General features: G+C 37.4%; 1 protein-coding gene across 1 annotated transcript; it reads left to right on the top strand.

Moving 5' to 3' along the window:
* The first annotated feature begins 11697 nt into the window (after positions 1-11697).
* On the top strand, positions 11698-14139 carry LOC115988353 (pentatricopeptide repeat-containing protein At4g21705, mitochondrial-like). The gene is made up of 2 exons (XM_031111884.1): positions 11698-12017; positions 12623-14139. The coding sequence occupies exons 1-2, from the start codon at positions 11769-11771 to the stop codon at positions 13859-13861; spliced, it is 1488 nt and encodes a 495-aa protein (XP_030967744.1). The 5' UTR covers positions 11698-11768; the 3' UTR covers positions 13862-14139.
* The last annotated feature ends 563 nt before the right edge of the window (positions 14140-14702 follow it).

Here is a 14702-nt window from a genome sequence, read left to right as displayed (position 1 = left end):
CAAGATACTTTAGCATATGAACAAACATTCTAGCATGTTTCTCTGTTTTGAATAACTCTAGCAGTTCATTGTTAGGACAATCTTTAAAAATACTCATAGAGTCATTATCACAAACATTTGCACCACAATTTAACATGGCCTTTTCCATTCATCCATAGCTACAAGGGGTCTAGGATCACACTAAGGACATGGAAATCCGTCAAAATGTACCCGCTCTAATATTAATTGAAAGCTCACTCAATGTATAAAACACTTGTGAATGCTTAGACCCCTAAATTCAAATATTCCAAAAACAAGTTTATATTCAAACAATGTATGTGTGGAATGATAAATATAAGCTATACACAAATATGAAAACTACTTTAAGCCATAATTTAATCACAATGCAATAGTAATTAAAAGCAAAGAGTAAGGGATAGAGAAAAGCAAACGCAAGATAACACCGGCATGTGTTATCGAAGAGGAAACCGAAGAACTTGGCGAAAAACCTCTCTGCCGCCCTCCAAGCAGTAAAATGATCCACTAGAAAATCAGTTAAGATACATGAATATAAATAGACCCTCCAAGCCTAATCTACTCGATGCACCTAAGCCCTCCAAGCTTCTTGCTCCAACAGGGTTACGCCTAATTTTGTCTTCTATACCTTACCGGATCCACAATTAGCCCATTGCATCAACCAAAATGAATTGGTTCTCTCTTGAACTGCTTCCTAAACACCAAGAACCTTCTCACTGCTCTGAATGTGGTAAGGTAAGGATTTGGCTTAAGATCCTCTCAAGTATGACAATGGAGAGGGTGAGAGTAGAGGAATTTGGAGAATCAAATGTATAAGATTGTGGATGAATCAATCTTGTTGTTCTCTGGGGTTTCTCTCTAAAAATTCTCTCTAGAAGCTCTCTACATTTTGTGGGTATAAGGGTTTTTATAGTAGGGTATGAGAAAGAATGTGAAAAGTCAATTTTCAACAAAACAAGGTGCACTGGCGAGTCACTTACAACTGGGATAAGTCGCGAGTTCTAGTCGCTAGATAACAGAAAGGCCAGTCTGTAATTTTTGTCCTGTAGTGATCCAGCTGTCCTAACCCTTCAACTTCCTACATTCTCCACACGTGAGACACATTTTGGCGAGTCACCACTCGTGAGTCAGTCGCGAGTTGCCTCTTGATTGCACATACTTGATCAATTCTTCACACTCTCTCACACACAACCCTTACATTATTCCCACCTAAATACAAGGTTTCTAAATGCTGAATTACAAGTAAATTTGGTATGGAATAAAGCCAACACATAGTTGAATAAATTCAACCTTACATAGGCAAAATATGTCTTGTGAGAAAAATGATAAACTTTCTCATTGTGGGAATTAACATTAAATTACTCTAATGAAAACATGACAAATGCCAAAGCCTAACTGATTAAATACAATGCATATACGACCTACAGATTTGTACAATAACTATAGCTAAACTACTTGTCATTTACTATGTCTACAACATTGCTGAAACTGAACCAATGAATAACTTGCAACTTGGACTTGTAAATGTGCAGTAAATGTGTGATCTAATTTATTCCATTGCTAGGTTTTATTCACTGCAAGTATGCAATTTAATCCATTGCCAACTTCTTTTTTAAAATTTAAAAGGGTTAATTTTTTAAATGTGTGATCTGATTTTCTTCTTTAAATGAATGTAAAAAAAAAAAAATTATCATAAAAATCCACAAATAGTTGACTGAAGTAGTGCTTGCTCACAAAAATTGAAGGGATACCTTTAATGTGTAATGCTCACAGAAATAGTGCTTGCACTTGGTTACAACAACATCGACAAAAGGCTATCTGCAAATGAAACAAAGCACTCACAAACTAGAAAAGAAATAGAAACAGAGCACTCACAAACCAGAAAAGAAAGGAAAACTAGAAATAGAGTAGTCATAAACCTCTATTGTTAGTGTTCAGCCTTTTTTTTTTTTTTTCTGCCGGCAACTTGTGGAGGTGGAACAATGGTGGAAGAGAGAGAGAGATGGAGAGACAAAGAGTCGGACAAGAAAAGAAACAAAGATCACACAAACCAGAAAAGAAAGGAAAATTAGAAATAGAGCACCTCACGTACCACTTGTTAGTGTTCAGCTTGGGGTTTTTTTTTTTTTTTTTTTTTCTATGGAGGGGGTGGAGGAGAAAGAGAGAGAGAAATGAAGAGAGAGAGAGAGAGAGAGAGAGAGAGTCAGAAGTCAAACTTTTTTTGGGTTTAGAGATAGGTTTAGAAGGTAATAAATGAGGGTAATTGATTAGATTCTAATCAGAATATTTGTAATAATTATAGTCTTTTTTTAATCATTGGATCTACTTAAATCCAATGGTTTAAAAAATGTGTAATTCTTTAGAGGATGGTTTTGATTGCATGTTGGATTGGTTTTGATTGTGGGGGTGGTGGATGGTTTTGATTGTTGGTGGAGAGAGAGAGTGAAATGAATAAAAAATGAATTGTGTCGGGTGTGATGTGAAAAATAAGATATGGGATGTTGGGTCAATTGCAAAATGGTGTTTTAAAATAGAAAAAGTAACTTTTGAGTGTTAAAATATGTTTTTTTTTAGAACACTCCAATGCTAATGCTCTGATAATTTGGGAAAGTATAAAGGTGTCTCTCTCTCAATTGGTAGGGATTTCAATTTGGAAAAAAACGGAAGTCTTTCCGGATTTGGGTTTAAATTAGGGAAAAAAATGGGTTCAGGGATAGGATTGCATATGTGTAATTTTTAAATAAAACATAAGTTGTGACATCATTAAAAAAATGTCACCTCCTTGCTTCATTTGCACATAGACAAGAAAATAAATGGAAGTGGATAGAGGGACCAATAGTTTGTACTTTTGAAAATTTAGAGGCCCAAAAAGTGCCCGTTTGAATTAGTGGTGAAGCTCAGATTTTAGTTTAGGATGCAAGATTATAAGAAAATTTAATTCAAAAAATATTAATCAACATCAACAAAAACACAAACATTTATATAATAGTATAACCGTCATACCAAATGTAATATAAATGTAAATTATAATTATATTTCACATCTAGGTTAAGATGCATAGTCTCACTTGACGATTTTTCATTTTATTAAAATAGAAAAAAAAAAATCAATTCACGGTTAATAACTATCAATTCAAGATATAAATATAAGTACATAAAGTAAAAACATGAAATTTGATTACTCAAAATAAATCAATATAAAAGAGTTAAAATTATAGCAACATACTTCGAAATTTTTATATTGTTTCACTGCCTTCATTGCTTTAAAAAATATGTAGAATTCAACTTTTTTTCTATTATTCTAATTATTCAAAATTTACTTTATAAAAAAAAAATAAAACCATAGTTTATAAGTGAAGAGATTGACGAAAAAAAAAGGGTTAATGGAGCGATAGAGGCAATAGGGATTTAGTGTGCTTTTTTTTTTTTTTTTTTTTTTAGTTATTTTAATTTAAAAAATGAGACTGCAACTTTTTATTTATTTATGAGAAACTTGTAACTTTATTAAGAAGAAGATAAATTCAATTCATCATGAGCAATAGCTAACTTAATCACCTTGATGCTTCACATGAGACACTTGAACTTATTTAAAATCTTGAAGTTTGTATGCAATACCAGTCAGAACATTTGAGACAACCATAGGAGGAGTACATAATCCCAATAGAGTGTCAACTACAATCTTGGAATCACTTTCAACTACCACATCCCTTATACCGATATCCCATGCAAATGACACTCCAATTTTCATATCTTTGGCCTCAATCTCCAATGGACCCAAAGGTTGAAGAAGTTTCTTGCTCATTGCTGCTGCAACCCTTCCTTCATGATCACGGATCACCACCCCACCCCAGACCCCCGAATATGACTAAAAATTGTACCATCCACATTTACCTTGTAATTTGGGGCCGTTGGTAATGTCCATGTATCATTCATCTCCATCCTCGGTGAGGCAATAACATGGTTTGCTCCCTGAAATTCAGCAAGCAAAGTCCGAGCTTTCTGCACCACCACTATTGCCGATTGACGAACAATCGCATGTTGGATTGCATTCCTATTGAACCACATGCACGAAGCTACCATAAAAATCATCTCCAAAGTGTCATCTCTAGTGTGTTGGACAAAAATCAAATACCATACCAAATCCACAAATTCTTATAATGGATTCCTTGTGTCTCAAACACAATACTGAATAAACTCCACACTTCCTATGCTTTCCCACACTCCTAGAATGCATGGCCACTAGATTCTTCCCCCAGAACGCAAGCTTCACACCTAGCTTCATCAATGACCTGTCGTTGACATAGATTCATTTTTGTAAGGAGGATATTACGACAAACTATCCAAGCGAAAGACTTAATTTTATTTGGTAGATTCAAGCCCCACAGTCTTCTCCAAAATGTTTTGTGTGTATTAGCATTGGAGGACCCCGTTGTACTCTCCGCTAGAAATTCAGTCACTGCAAGCTTGTACACACTTCGAACTGTAAACCGTCCCTTTGGAGTATAAGCCCACACTAGCCTATCATGTGGAAGACGACTACTTAAAGGAATGTTGAGGATTGACTGGACATCTGCTGGAATAAAAATTCAACGCACTAGCTCTTCATGCCATGCACTTGTTTGGGGATCAATGAGTACACTCACCGTAGATTGAGCGGGGATGGTGCTTGGCTGGGACAACACTTGTAAATAAGACGGATCATTAAGCCATTTATCAATTCAAATACCAATTTATTTCCCATCACCCACCTGCCATTTACACCCTTTTCTAACAATATTATGTGCCGCAATAATGCTTCGCCTTGCAAATGATGGTCGAGAGCCTAGTTCAACCCCAAGAAAGTCACTATCTGGAAAATACCTTACCTTTAAAACTCTATAGACCAGAGATGATGTATTTATTTGAAGCTTCCACCCTTGTTTGGCTTAAAGTGCAAGATTAAAAGTTTTAAGATCTCGAAAGCCTAAGCCACCCTCCTCTTTTAGAGTACAAACTTTGTCCCAACTAAGCCATGCCATCTTAGTTTTTTCATTAGTTTGCCCCCACCAAAATTTTCGGACCATACTTGTCATCTCATCAAATAAAGTGTTCGGTAATTTAAAGACACTCATAGTGTACGTCGGTATAGCTTGTGCAACTGCCTTAATAAAAATCTCCTTTCCAGCCTGTGGAAGCATTTTTTTTTCCTTCCATCCTGCTAATTTATTATCCAACCTCTCCTTCAGATTTCGAAAAGTATTGCATATAGATTTACCCACCAAGGATGGCAATCCCAAATATGTCTCGTGTTGCTTAATAACTTCAACCCCAAAGTGAAATTTTATATCATCCTGAATATCCTGTGGTGTATTACTGTTAAAAAACAAAGAAGTCTTATCCCTGTTTAATTGCTGGCCAGACGCGTGCTCATAAGTTTCTAGAATATTCTCCAAGCTAGTGCAATCTTCCCTCGTGGCTCGGCAAAAAATAAGACTATCATATGCAAAAAATAAGTGTGATATTGCTGGCCCTCTCGAGCATGCTGCTACACCTTCAAGTAAACCATCCTCCACAAATTTCGTTAAAAGAGCAAATAGACCTTTTGTACAGATCAAAAATAAGTAGGGAGAAAGGGGGTCCCCTTGGCACAAACCCTATGTGGGGGTAATATGGCCACAAGGTTTCCCATTAATTCTGATAGAATAGGAAACAGAGCATACACAACTCATCATAATATTGATCTACTTCACATGGAAACACATCTTAAGCATAATTTTCTCCAAACAACCCCATTCAACTCGTTCATAAGCCTTACTCATATCAAGCTTCACCGCCATCTCTCCAACCTTCCCTGACTTCTTTTGATTGATATGATGCATTGTTTCAAAGGCAACTAGTACATTATCAGTAATAAGACGTTCAGACATAAAAGCACTTTGATTCTCACTAATAATATGTGAAAAAGTCATTTTAACCTGTTGGCTAGAACCTTAGAGGCTAATCTGGAGATGACATTACTAAGGCTAATGGGTGTAAATTGGGTGATCTTTGTGGGGTTTTTAATTTAGGAATGAGCACCACATATGTTTCATTGAAATTAGGAGGACTAATACCATGATTCAAAAAATCCAAGATAGTTTTAATGACACAATTACCAACTAAAGACCAATAATGCTAATAAAACAAAGGGGGCATACCGTCAGGTCTTGGAGCCTATTTAGGATGCATTCGTTTCAAAGCCTTAATCACCTCAGTTGCTTGGAAATCTTGAGTTAAACCAATATTCATGACATCGGTCACCATAGGCTTGATAGCATTTACCACCAGTGAGGCATCTGATGGACCATTGGATTTAAAGATGTTAGTAAAGTAATCCACCACAATGCTTTCAACTCTTTTATCATCCTCTTGCTAGACACCCTCAGCATCACATAGACCCAAAATCGAGTTATGTTGGTGCCGATGTGAAGCCTTTGCATGAAAAAAAAAACTAGTATTACGATCCCCATCCACTAGCCACATGTTTCTAGACAGTTGATTCCACATTACTGATTTCATATCCAACCACCCATTTAGTGCACGCCAAACCTCTTCTATTTCCCCATTCACAGTGTCTCTATTCTGTAATTCCAACCATTGTAACTGTTTCTGTAACTCAGCTATCTTCCTTCTAACATGGCCAAATTCCAACTTATTCCAAGAAACAAGTCTATTTCGGCAACTCTCCAAGCAATTCTCAAACTGATAACCACGTAACTTAAACAAACCATCATGCCAAGCTTCCTGGACAACTTCATCACACCTAGGATCTTGGAGCCACATTGCCATAAAGCAAAATAACTTCCCCCCCTTTCAAGTTTGTTTTCTCTCCTGAGGAAAACGTAACACAATTAAAGAATGGTTAGAAGAAGACATGGGAATATGGTGTAGTTTAGTGCCCGGGAACTTTGCTATCCATTCATTATTTGCTAGTGCACGATCCAACCAAACCCGTATTCTCCCTTCCACCCCATTATTTTTTGACCAAGTAAATGGTGAACCCATAAAACCTAAAGCATGGAAAGCACACAAATTTATAACCGTTCTGAATCTGTCCATCTGTCTAGCCAACCTAGGATTCCCCCCTTTCTTCTCATTACTACTGGTTATCTCATTGAAATCTCCAATGCAAAGCCATGGATGCTGATTATGTATTCCGAAAGATTCAAGAATCAACCAAGTCTCCTCTCTTTTGCTTGTGTCAGGCTGACCATAGAAGCCTATTAGCCTCCAGACCTCCCCCATGTTGTCATAATCTATGTAAGCATCAATGTACCACTGTGAAAGTCTCCTAACCTCCACCTTTGATTCTGGTTTCCATAAAAGAGCCAACCCCCACTCTGTCCAATACTTGATACTGCTAACCCTTGAGTATAACCCAACTCATGCTTTAAAAAATTCATCTTTTCTTGTAGTAATTTTGTCTCCATGAGGAAGACGACCTTGGGAGCTTTATCTTGTAGCAACCTTTTAAAGGCATGAACTGTCCGGTAGTTCCCAAGCCCCCGACAATTCCAGCTTAGGATACTCATTGGACCCAGCGGTGCTGCTTAGCAGCCATCACCGATCCTAAATGTTGGGCCATAAGCTTGCCCAAAGCTTTTGTTTCTACCACCAATTTTTGCTTATTTTTCACAATATTTGCCTTATCCACCTCCATTAGTCTCTCCTTATCCACTTTTCTTTTCTTTATCAGAAATTCACCCTCTGTGTCCATTGTATCATTTTTTCTTTGAGTTGGGTCTAGTCTCTTCAACTTACCATGTTACTGGGCCAAATTGGGTAGGGATGTATTAGAGTCTTAACCCTTAATTTCCTGAGGTCCCACACCCTCCATACCATTCAAAACATCCACATTAGCATGTTTTACTACCGTAGTTGGAACTTCCAATCCAAATCTACTCCCCTGTATTTGATCCTCTGTCCTTGCTTGGAAATTAAAAACATCCTTCACTACATTACACTCCCCATCATACTTGAATGGTTGATCCACATAATCCCCATCCATATCCGTCATATTTGTGTGCCCCTCTCCTTGGTCCATGTCCCCATCCAAGCCTATAGTACTATTTTGTGAAAACTTACCAATTTCCCTATCAATGCTCTCTATATGTGCACCAAACATCTATGGATTAGCAAGGATTTCTTTTGCGGAGTTTGACAGCTGACAAACAGAATTACCATGAACTTGGGTTGGTTGAACTTCACTGTGTCCGCTACTCCCTTCTCGCGCCGTACTTTCTCCAGTGATGACTTCCAAGAAGCGGGCCATCAGCCGCTGCTCTTGTTGTGACGCTGCCATAGTAGGTGGATACTGGGTCGGCTTATTTCGCACAACATGGGACACTTGAAACCACTCTATGGTAGCCCATAACCAAGCCCCATACTGCTGATCCTCCTTCTTCAAAGTTCCTTGGCTGCATATCCACATCCTACAATCCTTTTCATCATGGTTCGTAGCACCACACCAATAGCAAAAAATTGGCATACGCTCATATTTAAACCATATCCACTGCGCCTGAGAGTCCCCCATGTTCACTAGACATCCCCGGCACAAAGGTTGGCTAATGTCGATATTAACTCGCACACGCATGCAACGCCCTCAGCAATCCCCTTTAACCGATTCCTCAACACTCTCAACCCTACCCAGCGTGCTTGCAATGGCCATGGCGTTTGCTTTTGTCATTCGTCTGATTTGCAGGCCATGTATCTGCACCCAAAAAGATGCAATGTTGAACTTTGCATCCTCTACCGTTGTGGCTTCGTCTGGGCGAAACACACCAATCAAATATTTATCGAAGGACCAAGGTCCTTGCATTAGAATCCATTTAGGGTCATCTTCATCATCAAAAATCAACCTAGCAGTATTGTTTCCAAGGTCACGGACATCAAAATTTCCTCCATCCCTCCACATACTCCTCAAGGTCCTGGTAGTAGCTTCCAAATTAATTCTTCTCTTCGTAAAAAACTTAGCGACAAGAACCCTGCTATTTCCGGCTTCGTTATCGAAAAGACTAACAATAGTGCTCTCCTTGATATTGAGTAAAGATTTGCTCATTGACCTGTGAGATCTTCCATTGCTGAGACTATATGGCAAAGAAGCAAGACCTGCAGAGAAGCGAGACTAATAGAGTAGAAAGAAGAAAAAAGAAAAAAATTCCACCATGGAGGGGAAAGAGGTGCCTATGCAAGGACAGGCAAAGGTTTTCAAGGCCTAAGGTTTCTAGAGAAAACCTAGAACGCGAAAAAAATAAAATAAAATCTAAGGTTTATTATAGTATAGTGAGAAAGATAATTTGATTCGAACTTAAAAAATGTTATAATATGGGAAAATTTAGTTCTGCTTGTCGCTAAAGACCAAATATATTGTGAGTCTGTTGCAAAAAAAAAAAAAAAAAATATTGTGAGTCTCTTTTTTTCTTTAAAAAAAGTGCCTTCAGTCTTCCAATATTTTATCAAAAAAGAAAAAAAAAAGTGTTGTGAGTCCAGTTTATTTGTTTATTTATTTATTTTTATAAATAAGATGTAATTAATACTTGTCTCTTGGCAATGAAAGGACAAACAAATCTGAAAACCCGATTAGGTGCAAAATAATCTATAGACTCCTTGTAAGGAATTTGGGGCATGGGGGGAGGTCATTGAACCCCCTCATCCCTCGTTGGGTCTACCTTTATTTGAAACTTTAGGGACTAAAAGTATTTGTAAGAGCCCAAAAAATGATCCCCAAGCCCACTTAGAATAGTGGTACTCAGTATTTCTGCCCCAATACAATTAATTTATAAGAGAATAGGCTTTCTAAGTCAACTATAATGCTCTGTATGGTCCAAGTATGAAATCAATGAAGTCATGACTCTCAATATGATGAAAAGAAACATAGAACAAGTGTAAAACTCTTCCTCAGGCTAGTCCGAGAATGCAATGTTCATATATTATTTTCTCCAATCTTGGTACAAGTCGATACTCTCTTCCCTTTTTGTTCAAGTTCTATTGTTCCGACCCCTTTCCTAGAGGGATTCCTTTCTTCTATATAGTCCCTCATAATGCATCCAAACCCTCCACCCATACGTCACTAGGTGGAAATTGGGATGCATGTCCTATTGGGACCCTGTTAAAGGTGGTAAAGAGTGTTGTGAGCTGTGAAACTACTGTTCAGGTGCCTTTTTCTCATAAATGCAGCCAGCTAAATTGGTGCAGAGCATTGAATGTGGAGGTGATGGCTACTTTCTCCAGATATTTTCTCTCTTCTTTACTTGCACGTCTTTGATGTCTTCCATGGTGCCCTGTCTTTTGGTGCAAGTGGCCAACTGAGGCATTCCCGAGGTGCATTCATTCCTCGGGCTCCTCGGATGATGGGTCTACTTGTTTTCCATCCTCGGACCTTAGTCCACATGTCAAGTCTAGATTAGCATGGTCTCTATGTCTTCCCTCCTCAGACTTAACCCACATGTCGGGTTTGGATTGATGCTGAGTGGGCCTTTACCCATCCTCGGACTAGGCCCGTGGGCTCTACATTGTGTTCAAATCCTATTTTCCCACAATATTTAATAAGTAAATTTTATAGACTAACAACGTATTTTAAAGTTTAAAAAAAAAATGATTTGTCATTAAACCATATCAGCAATTTGAAATGGACAAAGTTTGACTCCAGATTATTTTGGAGTTATCTTTTTCAACCTATTACGTGGCAAATTATATAAAACTATTCATGTATATTATTTAATACGCCATATGACTCTAAAAAAGAGTCATGTAATGCAAGAATTTTATTTGAGTCCAATGGGAGGATAGAAAATGGAGAGGAGATAAAAAAAGTGGGAAGATAGAAAAGATTTTAGTTTCCCTCTTTTTTTTTTTGGTTGGAGTGGAAAAGTGGAAGGATTGAAAAAAACGAGTTTGTATAAATTTTCTCATATACCCTTATTAAAAAATTATGCCTAATTAAAACAAAAAAGTGTCAAACAACCAAAAAAAACTAATCACACAAATTAATTAAAAAAGAAAAATTATGCCCAGGAAAAAAAAAGTAAAAAAAAAAAGTCACATATTGTTAAACCAAAGAAAAAAAAAACAAAAAACAAATCTTGTATCACTCCCAAAAAAGAATAAGTGAAAAAGCAACCAAGTTTGCAGGAAAAAAAAAAGTGAAAAAGCTAGCCCCAAGAAAATAAAATAAAAGTGAAAAAGCAACCAAGTTTACAAGAGATTTAAGGTTTAACCCTCGCCTACACTAAAAATCAATTAGTATCTTGATCTGATAATAAAGAACTATCATTAAAAGCGAATGTCATAAGTTCGAACTTTCTCTACCAAAAAAAAGTTTACGTGAGAAAAAGATGGATAGTTTAGTCATTGATTGCAACTATTCTTCTCCCCTCTATTTTCTTTCCTTATTGGGGAGATAGGAAAGAAATCACCTAGACCCCACCAATTTTTCATCCTCCTCTTCTCTCCAACAAAACGCCCATAAAATCATTTATCTCCACTTTTCTCTTCTCTATTTTCTATCATCTCTGTTTCACCCAATCAAACCAAACGGACCCTAAAACTACACATGAATAAAATATAGAATTAATTTCTAGACAGTGACGGAACCCAATTCGAAGCCCATATCTGAATGAGCCCAACAAGGAAGCCCATTTATCCAAAACCTTAAACCCTACTCTCCCATTTCATTTCTATTCTTTGCTCTCCCAAATTCCATTCCAAGTAAAACACTCGCAAAAGCTGTTTTCCTAAATGGATCCGAAGCTCTTCACCAAAACCCTAATCCAAATTGCGATTGCAAGAAGATCGTACTACACTAGTAGAACTCGAACCCACAAGCCTAGCCTGTACTCCAAAATCAGTCCCCTTGGAAATCCTAAGACAAGCGTGGTACCAGAGCTCGATGATTGGGTCCACAATGGGAACAAGCTCCGAGTCGCCGAGCTTCAGCGAATCGTTCACGATCTTCGCAAGCGAAAGAGGTTCACTCAGGCCCTCCAGGTTTGTAATTTCTCTAATTTCACTGAATGCTTTTGGTTTTGTCTCTGTTTGGTTGCTCAGAAAATGTGGAAAAGGAAAAGAAAATTTAAGTTTTTAGTATTTGAATTTTTATTTAAAGGTCGAGAGAAATTAAATCCTTTTAAGGTTTTACCCATCTGAGGATAATGCATGTTTATGTGGCAAATGGAAATGAAAATTAAGTTTCATTTACTATCTGAGTTGCATATTATTAAGTGGTATGGATGGATTTCTAGTTTAGTAGCTTCTTTTAATTTGTTTATGGATACATTTCATGGTTCAGATTAAATATTATAAATCATCTAAAACTTTAAATGATGGGTTATTATACACTATAAGATACAAGAAATAAAACTTCAACTGCAAAATTAACTGTCTCCATTTCGCTTGAAATGGAGAGAATCATATTCAGTAGAGTAATTGATTTTGCGTATATAAATTTGTTGATCGTTTGAAGCACAGAAATCGTTGGAAAGGAATTTCAGTAGAGTAGTTGATTTTGCCAAGATTGGATTAGTTAATGTACTTATGATATTAAGAATTTTGCTGCGAGTGATTTGTTCCTAATCTCCAACTTTGTGGTGCAGGTATCTGAGTGGATGAATAAAAAGGGTATATGTATTTTTTCGCCGAGTGAACATGCGGTGCAGTTGGATCTCGTCGGTAAGGTTCATGGATTTCATTCTGCAGAAAGTTATTTTGATAAGTTGAAGGATCAAGACAAGACTGATAAGACGTATGGTGCTCTATTGAATTGCTATGTCCGCCAGCGCCAAATTGAGAAGTCCCTTTCCCATTTGCAAAAAATGAAGGAGATGGGTTTTGTTTCATCGCCTCTCACTTACAATGACATTATGTGTCTATACACAAATGTTGGCCAGCACGAGAAAGTTCCAGATGTGCTAATGGAGATGAAGGAGAACAATGTTTCCCCTGACAATTTCAGCTACAGAATCTGCATCAATTCTTATGGTGTAAGATCTGATCTTGAGGGAATGGAGAAGATTTTAAAAGAGATGGAGTGCCAACCTCATATTGTCATGGATTGGAACACTTACACTGTAGCTGCTAATTTCTACATAAAAGCTGGCCTAACCAATAAGGCGATTGATGCCTTGGAGAATGCAGAAAAGAAGCTAGATAAGAAAGATGGGCTTGGCTACAACCATCTAATCTCACTTTATTCTAGTATAGGGAAGAAGGACGAGGTCTTGAGATTATGGGGCCTGGAGAAAAGTGATTGTAAGAGATGCATAAACAGGGATTTTATCAACATGCTAGAGTCTCTTGTGAGGCTTGGTGAGCTTGAAGACGCTGAGAATGTACTAAAGGAGTGGGAATCATCCAGTAACTGTTACGATTTTCGAGTACCCAATACTGTCATTATTGGGTATTCTGAAAAGGGTTTATGTGAGAAAGCAGAAGCAATTCTTAAAGACTTGATGGAGAAAGGAAAGGCCACCACTCCTAACAGTTGGAGCATAGTGGCAGCTAAATACCTGGATAAGGGTGAGATGGAGAGAGCTCTGGAATGCTTGAAAGCAGCCTTGTCTCTACACGTGGAGAAGAAAGGATGGAAACCCAACCTGAAGGTGATCACAGGGATACTGTCTTGGCTTGGTGATGAAGGCACTATTGGAGATGTGGAAGCTTTTGTGAGCTCACTGAGGACTGTCATCCCAGTGAACAGGCAGATGTACCATGCTTTAATCAAAGCCAATATAAGAGGTGGTAAAGAAGTGGATGAACTTTTGCACCGCATGAAAACCGATAAGATAGGCAAAGATGAGGTGACACAAAAAATGCTTGACATGAGGCAGACCTAAAATTTTATTTTTTAACACATGCTATGTCTTTTAGTGGGGGCATAATGGCTAATTTTGCTTTGAAAGGCCGTTCATTGCTCAAAAGATTTGCTGCTCCTTGGAGGAATTACAAAACAACAAATCTTTTTGAGTTATTAGGATCGTGTTGTGCTTCCTGATTTGTCCTAACTTTAAAGTGCCATTTTTAACTATGCAGTCTCCTGACCAACTAAATTTAAATAAATGAAAAAATATGCAGTCATTGATGTACTTGCCATCAATTCCTTTTTGGATCTCAACTTCTCTGTAGTCTGTACCATTGTAATTCACCTCTTTTTTTGTTTTTTGTTTTCCCCCCTTAAAATGAAACAATAATAATGTGACGAATTGAAATGGTCTACACCAAAAAAAATTAAAATAAAAAATAATATATATATATATATATATATATACACACACACATAAATACACAATATATATGTGCCTCATAGGTGTGTGAGGGGAGCATTACATATGATGGTCTTACAAGATACTAATTTGCAAGAAGTTGGAGAGGTTAGAAGTCCATATTGTTAAGCTAAAGATTTATTAGCAGGATACCAGGCTCTATTGGCCTCCTGATTTGTATGCTCAAGCTGGTATAGGAGAAATCTCTTTTAACCTGTTTGCCAGCAATTTTGCCATGACTAAAGGCTTAAAATATGCAGAAATATCACACGAGAGAGAGAGATTGAATTTGGCACAGTTAACAAATTATCCAGCAGAAAATCCCCAGAGGAAAAAGGCAGCTTTTTGGGTCCGATGGTTCTAGTGGATACAGATTTTGGCACACTGAAGCAACATCTAATTTTGTCCCATTCCA

The sequence above is a fragment of the Quercus lobata genome, chromosome 5 (genome assembly GCF_001633185.2).
Source record: "Quercus lobata isolate SW786 chromosome 5, ValleyOak3.0 Primary Assembly, whole genome shotgun sequence".
NCBI classification, from domain to species: domain Eukaryota; kingdom Viridiplantae; phylum Streptophyta; class Magnoliopsida; order Fagales; family Fagaceae; genus Quercus; species Quercus lobata.
The sequence above is the reverse complement of the archived record's forward strand: the minus strand, read 5'-3'. Positions and strand labels throughout refer to the sequence as shown.

What these genes read in the sequence shown, in the direction of transcription:
- LOC115988353 (XM_031111884.1), top strand. Translation starts at nt 11,769, where the DNA reads ATGGATCCGAAGCTCTTCACCAAAACCCTAATCCAAATTGCGATTGCA. An exon ending in GGTTCACTCAGGCCCTCCAG is followed by an intron (nt 12,018 to 12,622) that starts GTTTGTAATTTC and finishes TTTGTGGTGCAG; the next exon opens with GTATCTGAGTGGATGAATAA.